We start from the raw sequence: 13,421 nt of genomic DNA, 5'->3' as shown, positions 1-13,421 counted from the left end.
TGTATTTTATTCCTCATTTAAATTATAAAATTCTATATTTTTGTCTATAGTATATCTTAAACCTACTTGTAAATATTATGACAACTGCTGTTCGCTTTATACAAAGTTATTTTAGACACAATTCTGATTGGGATTCAGGTTATGACATCAATAAAGTCTCTGCAATCCCTTCCTTAAAATGTAAATAAACTTTGTGATGGAAAACCACTTAAGGGGCTTCATTCAGTCAGTTTTCAATTAAAATGTTACAGCACCCACGTCTAAACTCTGTCATAACAAAGAGTGGCAAGCAACAATTGAAAATGCAATGGCAGAAGAAGAAAATCGAACCCCATTTGAATACAACTATCAATGGGATTTAAGCGTAGCAGGCGAGTTTTTTGAAAAACTTTGGTATAAAGGCAAAAGGTGAATAGAATTTTCAATAGATAAAGAATGACTTGAAGATACCCAGTAGCTGAGTAAAGTAATTTAAACAGAGTCGAAGTTACTTCTTGAATAGGTTTCTAAAACGATTTTTATGAAATAAATAAATACAAATTAAATTCAAGTAGTGTGTTTTAAGATTTAAATAAGATAATATATCTATTAATAAACTCATTTATTTTAATGATCTAAATGCCAGAACCAACTGATTATTTGCTTTAATCTCAACGTTGCAGTTCAATCAAGAATAATCGCTTAGCATTTAAATTAAATGCAGAAAGCTAAACAAATATTTATTTGACCCCCTTTTTCGACAGTGCAAACTCATTAAGAGATACAAAAAAAAAAAAAAGAACTTCAAAAGCAAATTTCAACAACGAAGGCGATTCCACATTCAGTTTTATTTTCACCAAAGACCGCTAAAAATTGCAATTAAAATGTTTTCCAAGTAATTCTCAATTTTATAATGTTTATATTGTGAGTGAGTGTGTGTGTGTGTAAGTGGGAAGTGCGATTGAATAAACGCCATGAAAATTATCTAAATATTTGGTCAAAATACCGCTCTTAAGGCCAACTGTGGAAACAAATTAGAAAGCAATCAAAATTTCTGACGTGAAAGGAGACCGACAAAAAAAAGACAGAGAAAGAGAGAGAGAGAGAGAGAGAGAGTTGGGGGATAGAAAAGAACACCAAAGAGGCAAGTGAAAAATACTTTTGCCATGTCAAAAACAAAAGTCGCCATAAATCAAATGGAAGTAAATGAAATTTCTAAGTGGAACGCGTGAAATTTAACTCAGCACTTGACCAAAAAAAAAACAACAATTACAACAACTACAGCAACAGCAATAACAATCACAACAAATGTAATTACTCGTCGCAGAAATGATTAAATTATGTTTTATAGCGGATCGCAAGTCTTTGATGCTGTTGTTGTTGTTTTTGTGGCATTTACCTCCGACCTAATGCATGTGTAATACTTAACTGTAAAGAAAACTCAAGCACAACAAAAATAAAACCACAACCACAGCAAGAGCAACACACATACAGCCAACTAATGCGAGTTTAACAATTTTGCGGTCGTGTTTAAGTCTTGTTAAGCCAATTACATGCACTGTCTTCCAGACCCTCAAACCTTTAAATACAAAGACAGACCCAGAACCAAAGACAGAGCCAGACTTAAGCCAACAGAAATGAGGCTGGGCCCTCGGGTGCTGCCAAGAAGTTGTCTTCTGGGAAATGAAAACAAACAGCAACAACAACAAGAAGAACAGCGAAACACAAACAAACGAACCGCAGATGCTAACTTAGAACTTAGAAATGAGTAGAAGTGCCCAATAGGCAATGCACGACTTGATAATGATATGGAAATTGTTTAAGAATAGCATGAAACTATATCAACTTGTGATTAAACTGTGAAAGCCTTGAAAACTTCTATACGAAAACCCGGCTCGACCAGCTGATTCCCTGTAAATTTAAAATGTAAAAATTCAAAGTCATACTTACATGATAAAAATTATATTAGCGATCCAAAATTACATCGGAAAATCGATTTTCGCGGAAGCAATATTCAAATACTTTAACTCGATTTTATTTTTTTACGATCAATCGAGTTAATTATGTATGTCGATTTTTATGAAAAACCAATTCGAATCACCGAGAAAATTGAAAAATAACAGTTTTCATCATCTCTGTGCTTTTTTTTCATACCTTTCTTTCAACTGTCATAACTTTGTTAAATCTTAATCTTATTTATATAATCATTATTTGACCTCTAATTTGATTCTACATCAAAATTGAAAAATTACACTGGAAAAAAACAGTTTTTACCATCTCTGTCCATATTTTCCATACTTTCCTTTAAACTGTCATAACTTTGTTAAATCTTAACCGATTACCTTGCGTAAAATCCAATATATTATTATTTGACCTCTAATTTGATTCTGCATCAAAATTGGAAAATTAAATTTTTTATCATCACTGTCTTTTTTTCTATACTTTTACGTTCACGCTTTTTCAAAAGCTTCAAAATGTCATAAATTTATTATAAAAGCTATGTTAAAAAACCAATACTTCATATACTAATTACTTCACTATCGAACACTTCACATTGAATAGAAAATAAAGGGTATGAAGTCCCATACAGCTGTATATATAAATATGTACAACTGTAAATACACTACAGAAACTCTTTACAGGGTATAAGCGCAGCTATGCAGAATTTGGCTTCGTCGAGTGACGTGAAATTAAATGTCATTTCAAAGTTGCGGTTAAGACGGATCTTAGTGAATACTTTTTGAATTTGGGCTAAACTGTCAACTGAATTGCATTTTTGGGTCAGCTGTCAGTTTGTTGTTGTTGTTGTTGTTGTTGTTGTCGCTGTCGTTGTCAGTGGGATCCGGTTTTATAGAGCTAAGCAACTTCCGTTGCGGAAATGATTGAAAAATTGTGTGTACAATAAAGCGATTACAGTTTGTAAGCAAATGTTTGCTAGCAATGTAACCACAAAGACATTGCAACAAATTGTGGCACATTGAGCAATTAGCACACACAGCCAAAGGACAATCTGTAAAATGTAAACAAAGTCTGCTGCTGTCTGTGTGTGTGCGTGTGTATGTGTGTATCTGTGTGTTTGCGGTGAATCAACCGCAAAATGTTTAATCTTCAGATACAACTAAAGTTTAGCAGCTTTTAGCTTATGCCCCACATTGTGTCTCCTGCTCTGACCTTTTCCATTCACTTTTCATCAGCATCCTCTGGTTTTTCTTACTCTTTGCAGAGCTCCGTCACTTTGTGTAATCTTGGCGTGGGCGCCACATTTGGCGAATCAATACTACACGACTTGCCACGCGACAGCACCGTGGTAACAAAGACAACCTGCGAGTTGTTGCGCGTCGAGCAGCAGGACTTTCGACTCATCTGGGAGGTAAGCAAAATTTTACCAAAACATACATACATAAGTGTCTGTTTAAATATACACACAAATATTTAATTCCACATCAACTCAGTGGTCCTGTGCGCTGCTCTAAACCAAATGACACTAGTTATAAATTAATCTTGGAGAAACGGAATTTTTTTAAGAATTAATCAGCTTTGAAATGCATTACAATATACAAATAATTAAAAGAAGGTGCTTAAACAAAGTAAAACAATTTTACGTATGTTTTAGAATTTTTCCAAAATTTAAAGAGCTTTTAAAAAGCTTTAACAACGCTTAAAAATCTTTCATATATTTATTAGGACAACCTCAAAACTCTTTAACATATTTAATATTTTATGGACGATTGTTTTATTATAACTTTACAATGTTAATACTAAATAAACTATCAAAAGCTTCTTCCAAAAATTATTACACATTTCACTAAACCATCTAAATTTGCTAAAAAAAGAATAATGTCTAGAAAGCTTCTTTAAGCATCAAATTGATTTAAGTGTTTCAATTAGTTTCAGTAATTTATAAAAAATAGTTTTAAAAGCTTTTTAGAGCTAGAATTAAGCTCACTTTAAGTATAATGTTTTCCTTTCTTTACTTTTAGCCATTTATTAAACTTAATCTGCAATTTAATTGTCATTTGAAGTTCAGTATCATTATGACTAAGGCGTCGAAAAGGCGACGCTTTCTTAAGCATTTATGGAACGCTCATTAAAACCAACACACACACACACACACACAGAGCTAGACAGTGTGTAGGTTCACACCCCAGCCATGTTAATGAGCAGTTGTGTGGCAACTACTTGAAGCAGGAGGAACTTGATATCCTACTGACTTTGCCAAACATTTGCGGTATTTGCGTCATTGCAATGTCAAAATATTTAATTAAAATTTCAATTAATTACTTGCTTTTCCTAGTCAACCACCAAATAAACTCAGCTCGAAAGGTCTAAGCATATGGCCAGGACAGGCAACTCGTCCTAAGGCAGAGTAAAGTAAAAGTGGCATAAGCAAGTGAAACTGTCGACTTATTGGCCACAGTTGGTTATTATTTATTGACAACGCAATTACCAAATTGAATTAAAGTATAATGACAAGTCAAATGGGCTAATCGATTGTTTTGACTAATGTTTATACGTTTATAATAATATCGAATGAAACCATTCATGCATCAACTTAATTAGAGAATTGAGCAACAGGAAAATTCATTAATTGCAGACAAAGCTCTTAGGATTATTGAAAGCTAATTGAATTGAATCCGTATGAGGCAATATTGAAACTGACTTGAAACTTGACAATCTAATCTAATTCAATCAGATGCCATTGTATTTGCATTAGACTAACTTTTGAGCAGAAACCCAAAATGAAAACCACAGAAATTTTTAGTAACAAAGTTTTCAATCTGAATGACAAAATACCAAATATTTGATAGGCAAACCCCAAAGCATACACACAAAGATACATAACATAGTTGCCAGTTTTCAAAATATACTTTGTGCCACACACACACACAGTCATACACACAAAGACATACAGCCACCAAATTGTGGCATTGACTTGGCCCTCGAGGGCAACAATACTTCAACATTGAATGCGAGCACGCACAAAAGGTATAAACTAAACACACACACACAGATACTCACATCCACACACACACACATACACACAGGGACAGAAGATGAATGAATGCATATTTACCATTTAGGTTACAAACCTCAAATTGGGGCAACATTGGCTAACCCGACAGTGGAAGTTAGTTTGCCACTTGCCACGGTAAAATGCTCGATGGGTAGCGATAACAAAGTAGCTGCCGCATGCAGCGCTAACATATATTACGTATACGCAAGGTGCAACAATGAAGTTAAGCGTCTGCCACATAAAATATTGCCACTGCAACAGTTGCTGCTGCTGATGCTGCCAGCAAATGCGATAAAATCAGTTTAAATTGATAATAAATAACGCGAACAGTTGTCACGGCAAATTTCTCACACTCCACTGCTCTGTGTCGTATTTGTGACTAAGTGTGCATTAGTGTGTGTGTTAGTGTGTGTATTGAGAATTTTAAGTAACTGGAAATTGCATGATTTAAGTAGAAGCTTTGATTTTAAAAGGAGAAAGAAAGAAACGAAAAGAGAGCTGAAAAGGATAGTGAATGAGGGGGACGTAGAGAGAGAGAGCGGAAAAGTTAAGCGGATTATGTGGACTCTTTGACATCCATCTGTTCCATTTTATGCCACAAATTCGAACTAAACTGCTTAAGATCGAATTAGATAATTTCTGCTTTCAGACTTTGTCAATAATTGCCACATTATTAAGAGTCACATATTGGACCATGCCACAAAGCAGTGGCAAGTGGCAGTAATTTAATTTGCAGCTAACTAACTGGCTAATGTCTGAGGCTTGACCCTTAACCACTTGCACACTGTTGCAAACAGTTAAACAGCTCTCGATGCGCGTGGCAAGCACACAATTATTTCATTTTCACACACACACACACACACACACACACACATAAATAAATACACTTGGCAGGTGGCAATGTGGCAAGTGGCATGTGGCAGCTGGTTGTCTGCGGAAATTAGAGTCGGCATTTGTGGCTGCCACTAAATGTGGCAGATTGCAATTGAAATACAAAATTGCTCGAGTTCATTTGCAACTCAATTATTTGCTGTGATTTCGAGCATTGCATTTGCGGCAAACAAGCTACATAAATTCAAAGCCAATCGATTCTAAAATATTTGCATTTAATTTAAGACATGTTGCAACACATAATTCTCCAAAAACAGACGAACGAGCAAACATTCGGGCATAACAATTACTCTCTGGCACACATGTGGTATACGTAACGCACAGACCATAAATAATAGAATAGCGCAACGGCATTTGCTTTGCCCAGCTGCACAACATGCAACAACACCACAGCAACAACAACAACTACTACATTAATAGCATACACACACACACACACACACACACTATTACGCTCTTGGCAGTTGCGTGTCCATGGACATTGCGGTTATTTATTTATGCACAAACACAAGCTGCATATACATTTGTACATATATATGCAAGTGCAACTACAACTTAGAACGAGAACATGTCACACACAAAGCACACACACGCAAACGTACACTCAGAGATGAAATTAAATAAGCATATGTGAGGAAATAAATTGCATTACAACGGAAGTACGACATTTTTAGAACTTTAATTACTTAACATTACTTATGTAATTTCTCGAACTACCTACACGATAATTTAGAGAATGCAATAAGAGTTAATGGAATAGTTATTTCTCAAGAAAACTTTTAGAAAAATTAATTTATATATTAGCATACATTTTTATTTAGAAATATTATTATATACTATATAATATATATTATTATATTATTATTATTATATTATATATACATTATTATATATTATATACTATACTAACAATTTATTTAACGTCTATTAAAAGCAGTCAACAAATTTTTAAATGTTTACTGAAATTAGAGAACAAAATTTTAAATGAACGAATAAAATATACTTTTCCTTTGAAAACAGTTAGAAAATTTATATTTTCGATTAAGTTGACTGCCAATAATATTAGAAATTAAATCAAAAGCATGCACTTTATTATACTCAAGCTATTGAATTTAATTGCATTTTTCCTCAAGTCATTTATAAAGAATTTCTTAATTATCATTAAATACCAATACACATAAACAAAGGATAAAACATAATTGGGCGCCAATTAAGCAGCTTGCCTCTTGTTCTAAGCTCTGACTCATAAAATAGCACGAATTGGCTTGAACAGTCTATGAGTATTATTATCAGAATGTGCTATTGTTTTCAAGGCGAAGGCAAAGACACTTCATAGTCATCGCCTCCACCTCAACCTCTATTTCTTCCTCTCTCTCTCTGTCTCTCTCTCTCTCTCTCTGTCTCTCTCTCTCTCTCTCTCTCTGTGTCTCGCTCATTTACTCATCATATCTAACAGCAATTGTGTACCGCCCTCTCATTGGTCCCGCTGTGTGTTCTGATAAGTGAAATGAGTTTAATTAGCGTAGACGCCAACGCTAGCTGCGCTTATCAGCTGTGTGCCAAGTGTTGCCAAGCGTTACCAACTTTTGTGGCATGCGGGTGACACCCTGCCCCTTTCCCTGCCCCATGGCATTTGCCATTAATTGCCAATGCCCTTACCCTTGATTCTGCACTTGCCTTGATTGTTTATTAAAATGACGCAACAAATGAGCGGCTATTAATAGAGCGTGTGCTGGCAACCCTAGCAAAGTGCCTGATAAGGCGTACAACGACATAGAGAAAGAGCAGAAATAAATAGAAAAAGAACAATGAAACATGCAGTGGCAAAACGCTCACAAACTGCGAACCAAGTGGCTGTCTTATCAGTGCGCGCGACAACGTTTGACGGCAATTACCTGCCGAATGCTCCGTAAATCAAGAAAAACAATATAGAATGTGCAAGAAAATTGTTGAGAATTGCAAGTGAAAGTGTTGATGAAAAACAAATGAGAGCAAATGTCGAAGAGAGAGCAGTCGGAGCAGCGTCGTTCTGGCCAATTTGTGGCCAGCGATGAGGCGGCCTTGTGTGTATTGTTGCGCTATCGACGTCACAGCGACAGCGAGCGAGACAAGCATCTGTTGTCGGCAACATCAGCAACAACAGCAGCAACAGCAGCAACAACAACGATTGCAACAGTTGCAACAGCAATTGCTGCTGGCGCCACTTCCGCTGTTGTCAAGCTGCGACGTCGTGTGCAGCGTCAGCAGCGACCGCAGTCAACGGCATTTGAAATGAGCAATGTAGGTGCTAGATGAGCAATACAATAACACTCACAACACCACGAACAACAACAACTTATATCTATAAATACAGACAGCAAAGTTGCCCTTGCTTAACCAGCTATCTATACAATTTCTATTTGCAGAAAAACAAGGAGTTGATGAATGACATTATCACCAATTGCAAATTAAAGAATGGTATGTTAATATGCCAGCCACAATATTTACTTTTAATCAACAACAACAACTGCGATTAAGCGCTCATTAAATGTTAATTATGACATGCGTAATTAAAAAAGTGTTGCCTACCCTTAGGCGCGCCATTTAATACGATTTTATATGCAACAGCATTAAACAGTTATTGGCACAGCTATTGAAGCATGTTCATATTCATTTTAATTGATTCTGTTAATGATAATTATTATTGTTATTATTAGGTTTTGGTCCTGGTGTACAGCCCGCAGCTGCCACATCCCCAACAAAACGCCCATTGAGTCCGGATCATCCAAATCCAGCGCTGCCCATAACCGAGGTAAGCAGAAAGACTGTGTATATATGTGTGTGTGTCTATGTATATGGGTATATAAATCACAGTACCACAAACATAAACATTTACACAGCCTAAAGCGAAATCAGTCAACGTGATATAAAGGTGCAACTTCATTATTTCAATTAAATTTACACAAACTCTTGCAACATTTTTGAATAACAAGAAGAATAATATATAAGAATTTATACTTAAATTAAGTAAATGAACTAAGCAAGTTTATTATTAATTTATGAGTATTATGAACTTTATTTGAAAACTTTGAAAGTATGCAGACAACTTTGCAATTATTTGTTAAATATTTTATGCTAAAGTTCTACTAAAGATAAGCAATTTATCTAGTTAAAGGCATGCTTATAATAATTTTTTAAATATACTGACTTTTTATAAATCCAATCAATACTTAAGCGCTTTTTAAACATTATTCAATCTTTTAATCACATTAAAAGTTTTCCTAAATAATTATTAAATTTTCTTACATCTTCAAACAAAAATAGATTTCAATAAATAAAAAAAATATTTTTAAGATTTGTATAAATATTTTAAATACTTTTGTAAAAAAAACTTTAAAACTGTACACAATTATTTAACATTAAATTTGACTAAAAACCAAACTTTTTAAACTATCGCACTGCACAGCAAAAAGTTGTTTTATAGAAAAGTGAAATTGTTGAAAGCGCCAAGTTCTTGAGAGTTGTCCATGAGCAGCAAAGTTTTGCTTAAGAAATATTTTCATTTTCTACAAGTATTTTCCATTACATTTATCTCTTCACTTTGACAGACGCCGAGTCCTGCTATGAACCGCATGGGCTGGGCATTGCGAACAATATTGGTAGTCGATAACTCAAGCTGTTTGAAGGATCGCAAGGTGAGTGACGTTTTGGCCAACTAACTTATTGAGTCATGCTGGAGTATAACACGTGTACTTTACAGGTATCGGGCAAGCTAATTCGCAAGTGTGCTCCTGGCACGGAACTTGTCGATTGGTTGGTCAACTTGGCGCCCATTGTTCACACACGCGCCCAGGCGGCGGGCATGTGGCAAGCGCTCCTCGAGGAAGGTGTACTGACGCATGGTGAGAGTTTTGCAATTAACGTGTTTTACACACATTGTTTAATTATGCTGCTTGCAGTCAACAAGGAGCAGCCGTTCAAGGATAAATGCTTTCTGTATCGATTTCGATTGGATGAGGAGGGAGGTGCACCGGCAGCAGGGATACCACAAGCTGAGGATCTCAATGCAGCTAATGAGCACATACGTGAGGCATTAAGTGCACTCTTTCAACGTGGCCCAGATGCCACATTGCGTATGATATTGCGCAAGCCGTGAGTATTCCAAAAGTAACACACTGCGTATGATTGATATGCTCGCCATTTTGGCCAATTAGCAATATTGTTGCATGGCAAAATCAAGCCACAATTGCGCTTATTTGTTTTTAATCAACTCGAACACACACATACACACATTCACATATCTATATGTATTCACAGTTCACATGAACGCACACCCGAAGAACTGGAGCTGGTATTTGAGGAACTCGTGCATATCGCAGCCCTCTCACATTTATCGACCAGCATTAAACGAGAGTTATCCTCGATAATTGTATTCGAAGCCCACGCCCAGGCGGGCACAATATGTGAGTACAATGAGTCTGACAAAATCGAAAACGAAACCAAAATCGAAAGCCATTTGCATTTATTACCAGTCGCTCAATTGGTCAGCAAATTTTCGGAACTGAAAATTAAGCAAACTTTGTGCAAGTTTATTTTGCTTATTTTTTTTTGCGCAATTAAATTAGCAGCAATTTGAGCTAATTACGTTATATCCCCTTAATCCCTTTTTTCATGGCATCGCAGTATTCAATCAAGGCGACGAGGGACGCTCTTGGTATATATTACTCAAAGGCTCCGTGGATGTTGTGATACATGGCAAAGGGACCGTTGCCACTCTGAAGACTGGCGATGATTTTGGCAAATTGGCTTTGATAAACGACGCACCCAGGTAAGTGGCAAGCTTTTAGCCAACCAACCTACCTACCCACCAACCATACTTCCTCTGTCTCTTTTTATCACATTCTGGCTCAATCCTTTGCAACATTTTAAACTGTCAGATTGTTTGCCTAAAAGTTTTTCTTCTTCGTCTTTTTTGAACGCAAAAGTTTGTAGACATCGAGCAATAGCCATCAACAATTCTCTTTATATCGTTTTCATCTTTCACTGAGGATGAGTTAGGTAGCTTCTTTTTGCTTTAGACCAACTACAAACACAATATACAAACAGCATAATGGGGCCACAAAACTCTTGCACTTGGCCAAGCAAAGAACAATGAAGAGAGATTCAAAGCAAGTGCGGCGAGTAATAGCATTAGACACAATGTTGCCCACAGTCCGAGAGATAACAACAACAACAGCAGCCACAACAAAAATGGCAGATAACAACAGCCATTGTGAGGGCATTTAAAACAAACAACTGCAAATTGAAACAAAATATAAATTTTCAAGGCATTAGCTCTTTTCTGTGTATGCTGCCTTAAAGAGTGCGCCATATGTGGCACTTAAAACTTAATTTAATTGAAACTAACAATTTTATCTTTAAAAGTTATATGAACATTTAATGACTGAAAGCTTGAAGATTTATTGAAGAACTAAAGTTTTAAAAGGAAAACTATTTCTTTGAAACAATAAAACTCCAGACAATATATTTAAAAGTTAAATAACTCAGCTAAATATTCAAAATTAATAAATAAGAATTTAATTAAATCTGAAAGCAGAATGAATTAAGACGATAAACTATGATCATGATAACATTCTGTTTGAATGTTAGCAAGTTAGCACTCCAAAGCTTAAAGCTATTAATATGTATAGAAATTTTGAGGAAAAAAATCTGGTTTATTAATAGTTTTCAACTCATTATTAAAATATTTATTTTCTGTCAACACAAAAGACTTTTTAAGTAATGAATAAAAGCTGTGTAGCACTTAAATCAAAAAAATCACAGTGATAGCTTTTCAGAAAACCACATAAAGTGGATTGAAATACGCTTAATATTAATTAAAATAAACATTTTATCCTGAGTGCATTGCAAATACACACAACGCCCACAAAAAGCTGTTGAGTGTGGGAAATCGGTAAATCAAATTTATTTCCATTTTTACTATACAGAGTCATCGATTGATTTTTTGTTGACTGAAAAAATGTAATTTTCGTGTCACAGCGGCCAAAAATGCATTAATTGCAGTTATGCAAATTCCAAAGTCACTGAAAGTTGGTTGAAATATAAGAATGCTCGACAAGTAGATACTCAGCAGACAGATTTAACCTATATGCAAATATGTAAACAGAAACAAAGAAGTTAAAAAAAAGAAAGAGTGTACTGGACATGTAAATGCTCTGTGCTCAAAATCTATTTATTTTATTCTTACCAAACACTTGCAACTTTTTATCATATTTATCAAGAATTCAGTGTATAGAAATATAAATGGAAGGAGAAAGAAGAAGAACGACAGAAAGTGTTGCAAAATTTGTCAACAGTTTGTCAAAATCTAATTAACAAAATGCACTTTGTCAAACATAATTCATTAAAAGTTTGTCTCCTTGCTTAAAGTTTATCCTGCCAGCAGACTTGTTGTGCACTTTGTAAAGAATTCATTTACTGCGATTGAATATGATTTACGCAGATTACGTATACGTAACAAATTGTTGTCACTTCTTACAGAGCTGCCACAATCGTTTTGAAGGAAAACAATTGCCATTTATTGCGCGTGGACAAGGAGCACTTTAATCGCATCCTGCGTGATGTGGAGGCCAATACACTAAGATTGCAGGAGCACGGCAAGGATGTTTTAGTACTCGAGCGTGTGGCCAAACAACGTGGACAGCATTCCGCATTCAAGTGAGTGGCAATTGCGTAAACGAACATCAGAATTTTATTGAAATCGAAAGTGAAATATAAAGTGAAACCTTTTAAATTTGATTGCGCTTTTATGGCCTAATTACACGTGACTGAATTTCCATATGCTGGCAATATCCTTTATGTCCTTTTGCAGATATACCGTGATGTCGGGCACACCAGCCAAAATGCTGGAACATTTACTTGAGACACGTCTCGGACAGACGGTCAGCGGCATGGATCCATTTCTCGATGATTTCCTGCTCACACACATTGTCTTTATGCCTGTCGTGCAGCTCGTTGATGAACTGGCCAACTAATATCCTTTTTCAAAACAAACTACATTTAATGGACTACCATTAGGTTTACTCCGTCTGTTGCTCCATTATATCTTACCTTATCTTCTGTTATCATTCTTAACGGTCAACTTGTTCTTAACTTTATTTGAAGATTTTTGAAAATATTTTCTTTACCATCTTTTAACTAATTTCATTTTATTTTGTCTTATTCTATTGTTGATCCTAAATGTTCTTTGCATTTATCCAGGTTCTATCCTAAAGCTTCTTAAATTAAATTAAATCTTATATTTATTATACCCTTTTTTTAATCTTAAGCTTCCCTTCTAACTTCTCTACTTCTTCATCTTTCTCCACACCTTTTCAACTTCTTGTCAGCTGCCTAATTCCACTCGTATCCAGAAAATGATTTCTTAAAAGTTTCTAGTCTTTGTTTAAAATTCCCAACTGGTTTAGGCTTTTAAAGCTTGTTTTTTCGAAGCAAGCTTTATCATTTGATTTGCCGCATAAAACGGCGAAAAACAAAAAAAAATTATTCAAAATTTAAT

At 35.3% G+C, this 13,421-nt stretch overlaps 1 protein-coding gene across 4 annotated transcripts in view; it reads left to right on the top strand.

Annotated features, from left to right (window-relative positions):
- Positions 1-13,421, top strand: part of LOC117785621 (rap guanine nucleotide exchange factor 4) — a 55,337-nt gene that overhangs the window by 37,290 nt on the left and 4,626 nt on the right. For 3 of the 4 annotated variants that reach the window (XM_034623724.1, XM_034623726.1, XM_034623727.1), the window contains 10 exons: positions 3,203-3,349; positions 8,290-8,341; positions 8,581-8,675; positions 9,472-9,558; positions 9,624-9,765; positions 9,823-10,015; positions 10,181-10,326; positions 10,547-10,691; positions 12,404-12,580; positions 12,735-12,896. In XM_034623724.1, the coding sequence (XP_034479615.1) occupies positions 3,203-3,349; positions 8,290-8,341; positions 8,581-8,675; positions 9,472-9,558; positions 9,624-9,765; positions 9,823-10,015; positions 10,181-10,326; positions 10,547-10,691; positions 12,404-12,580; positions 12,735-12,896 (1,346 nt within the window). Of the gene's footprint in view, positions 1-3,202; positions 3,350-7,672; positions 8,165-8,289; positions 8,342-8,580; positions 8,676-9,471; positions 9,559-9,623; positions 9,766-9,822; positions 10,016-10,180; positions 10,327-10,546; positions 10,692-12,403; positions 12,581-12,734; positions 12,897-13,421 lie in introns of those variants that run through there. The other variant, XM_034623725.1, reaches the window with a different exon arrangement.

The sequence above is a fragment of the Drosophila innubila genome (genome assembly GCF_004354385.1).
Source record: "Drosophila innubila isolate TH190305 chromosome 2R unlocalized genomic scaffold, UK_Dinn_1.0 1_C_2R, whole genome shotgun sequence".
NCBI lineage: Eukaryota > Metazoa > Arthropoda > Insecta > Diptera > Drosophilidae > Drosophila > Drosophila innubila.
The sequence above is the reverse complement of the archived record's forward strand: the minus strand, read 5'-3'. Positions and strand labels throughout refer to the sequence as shown.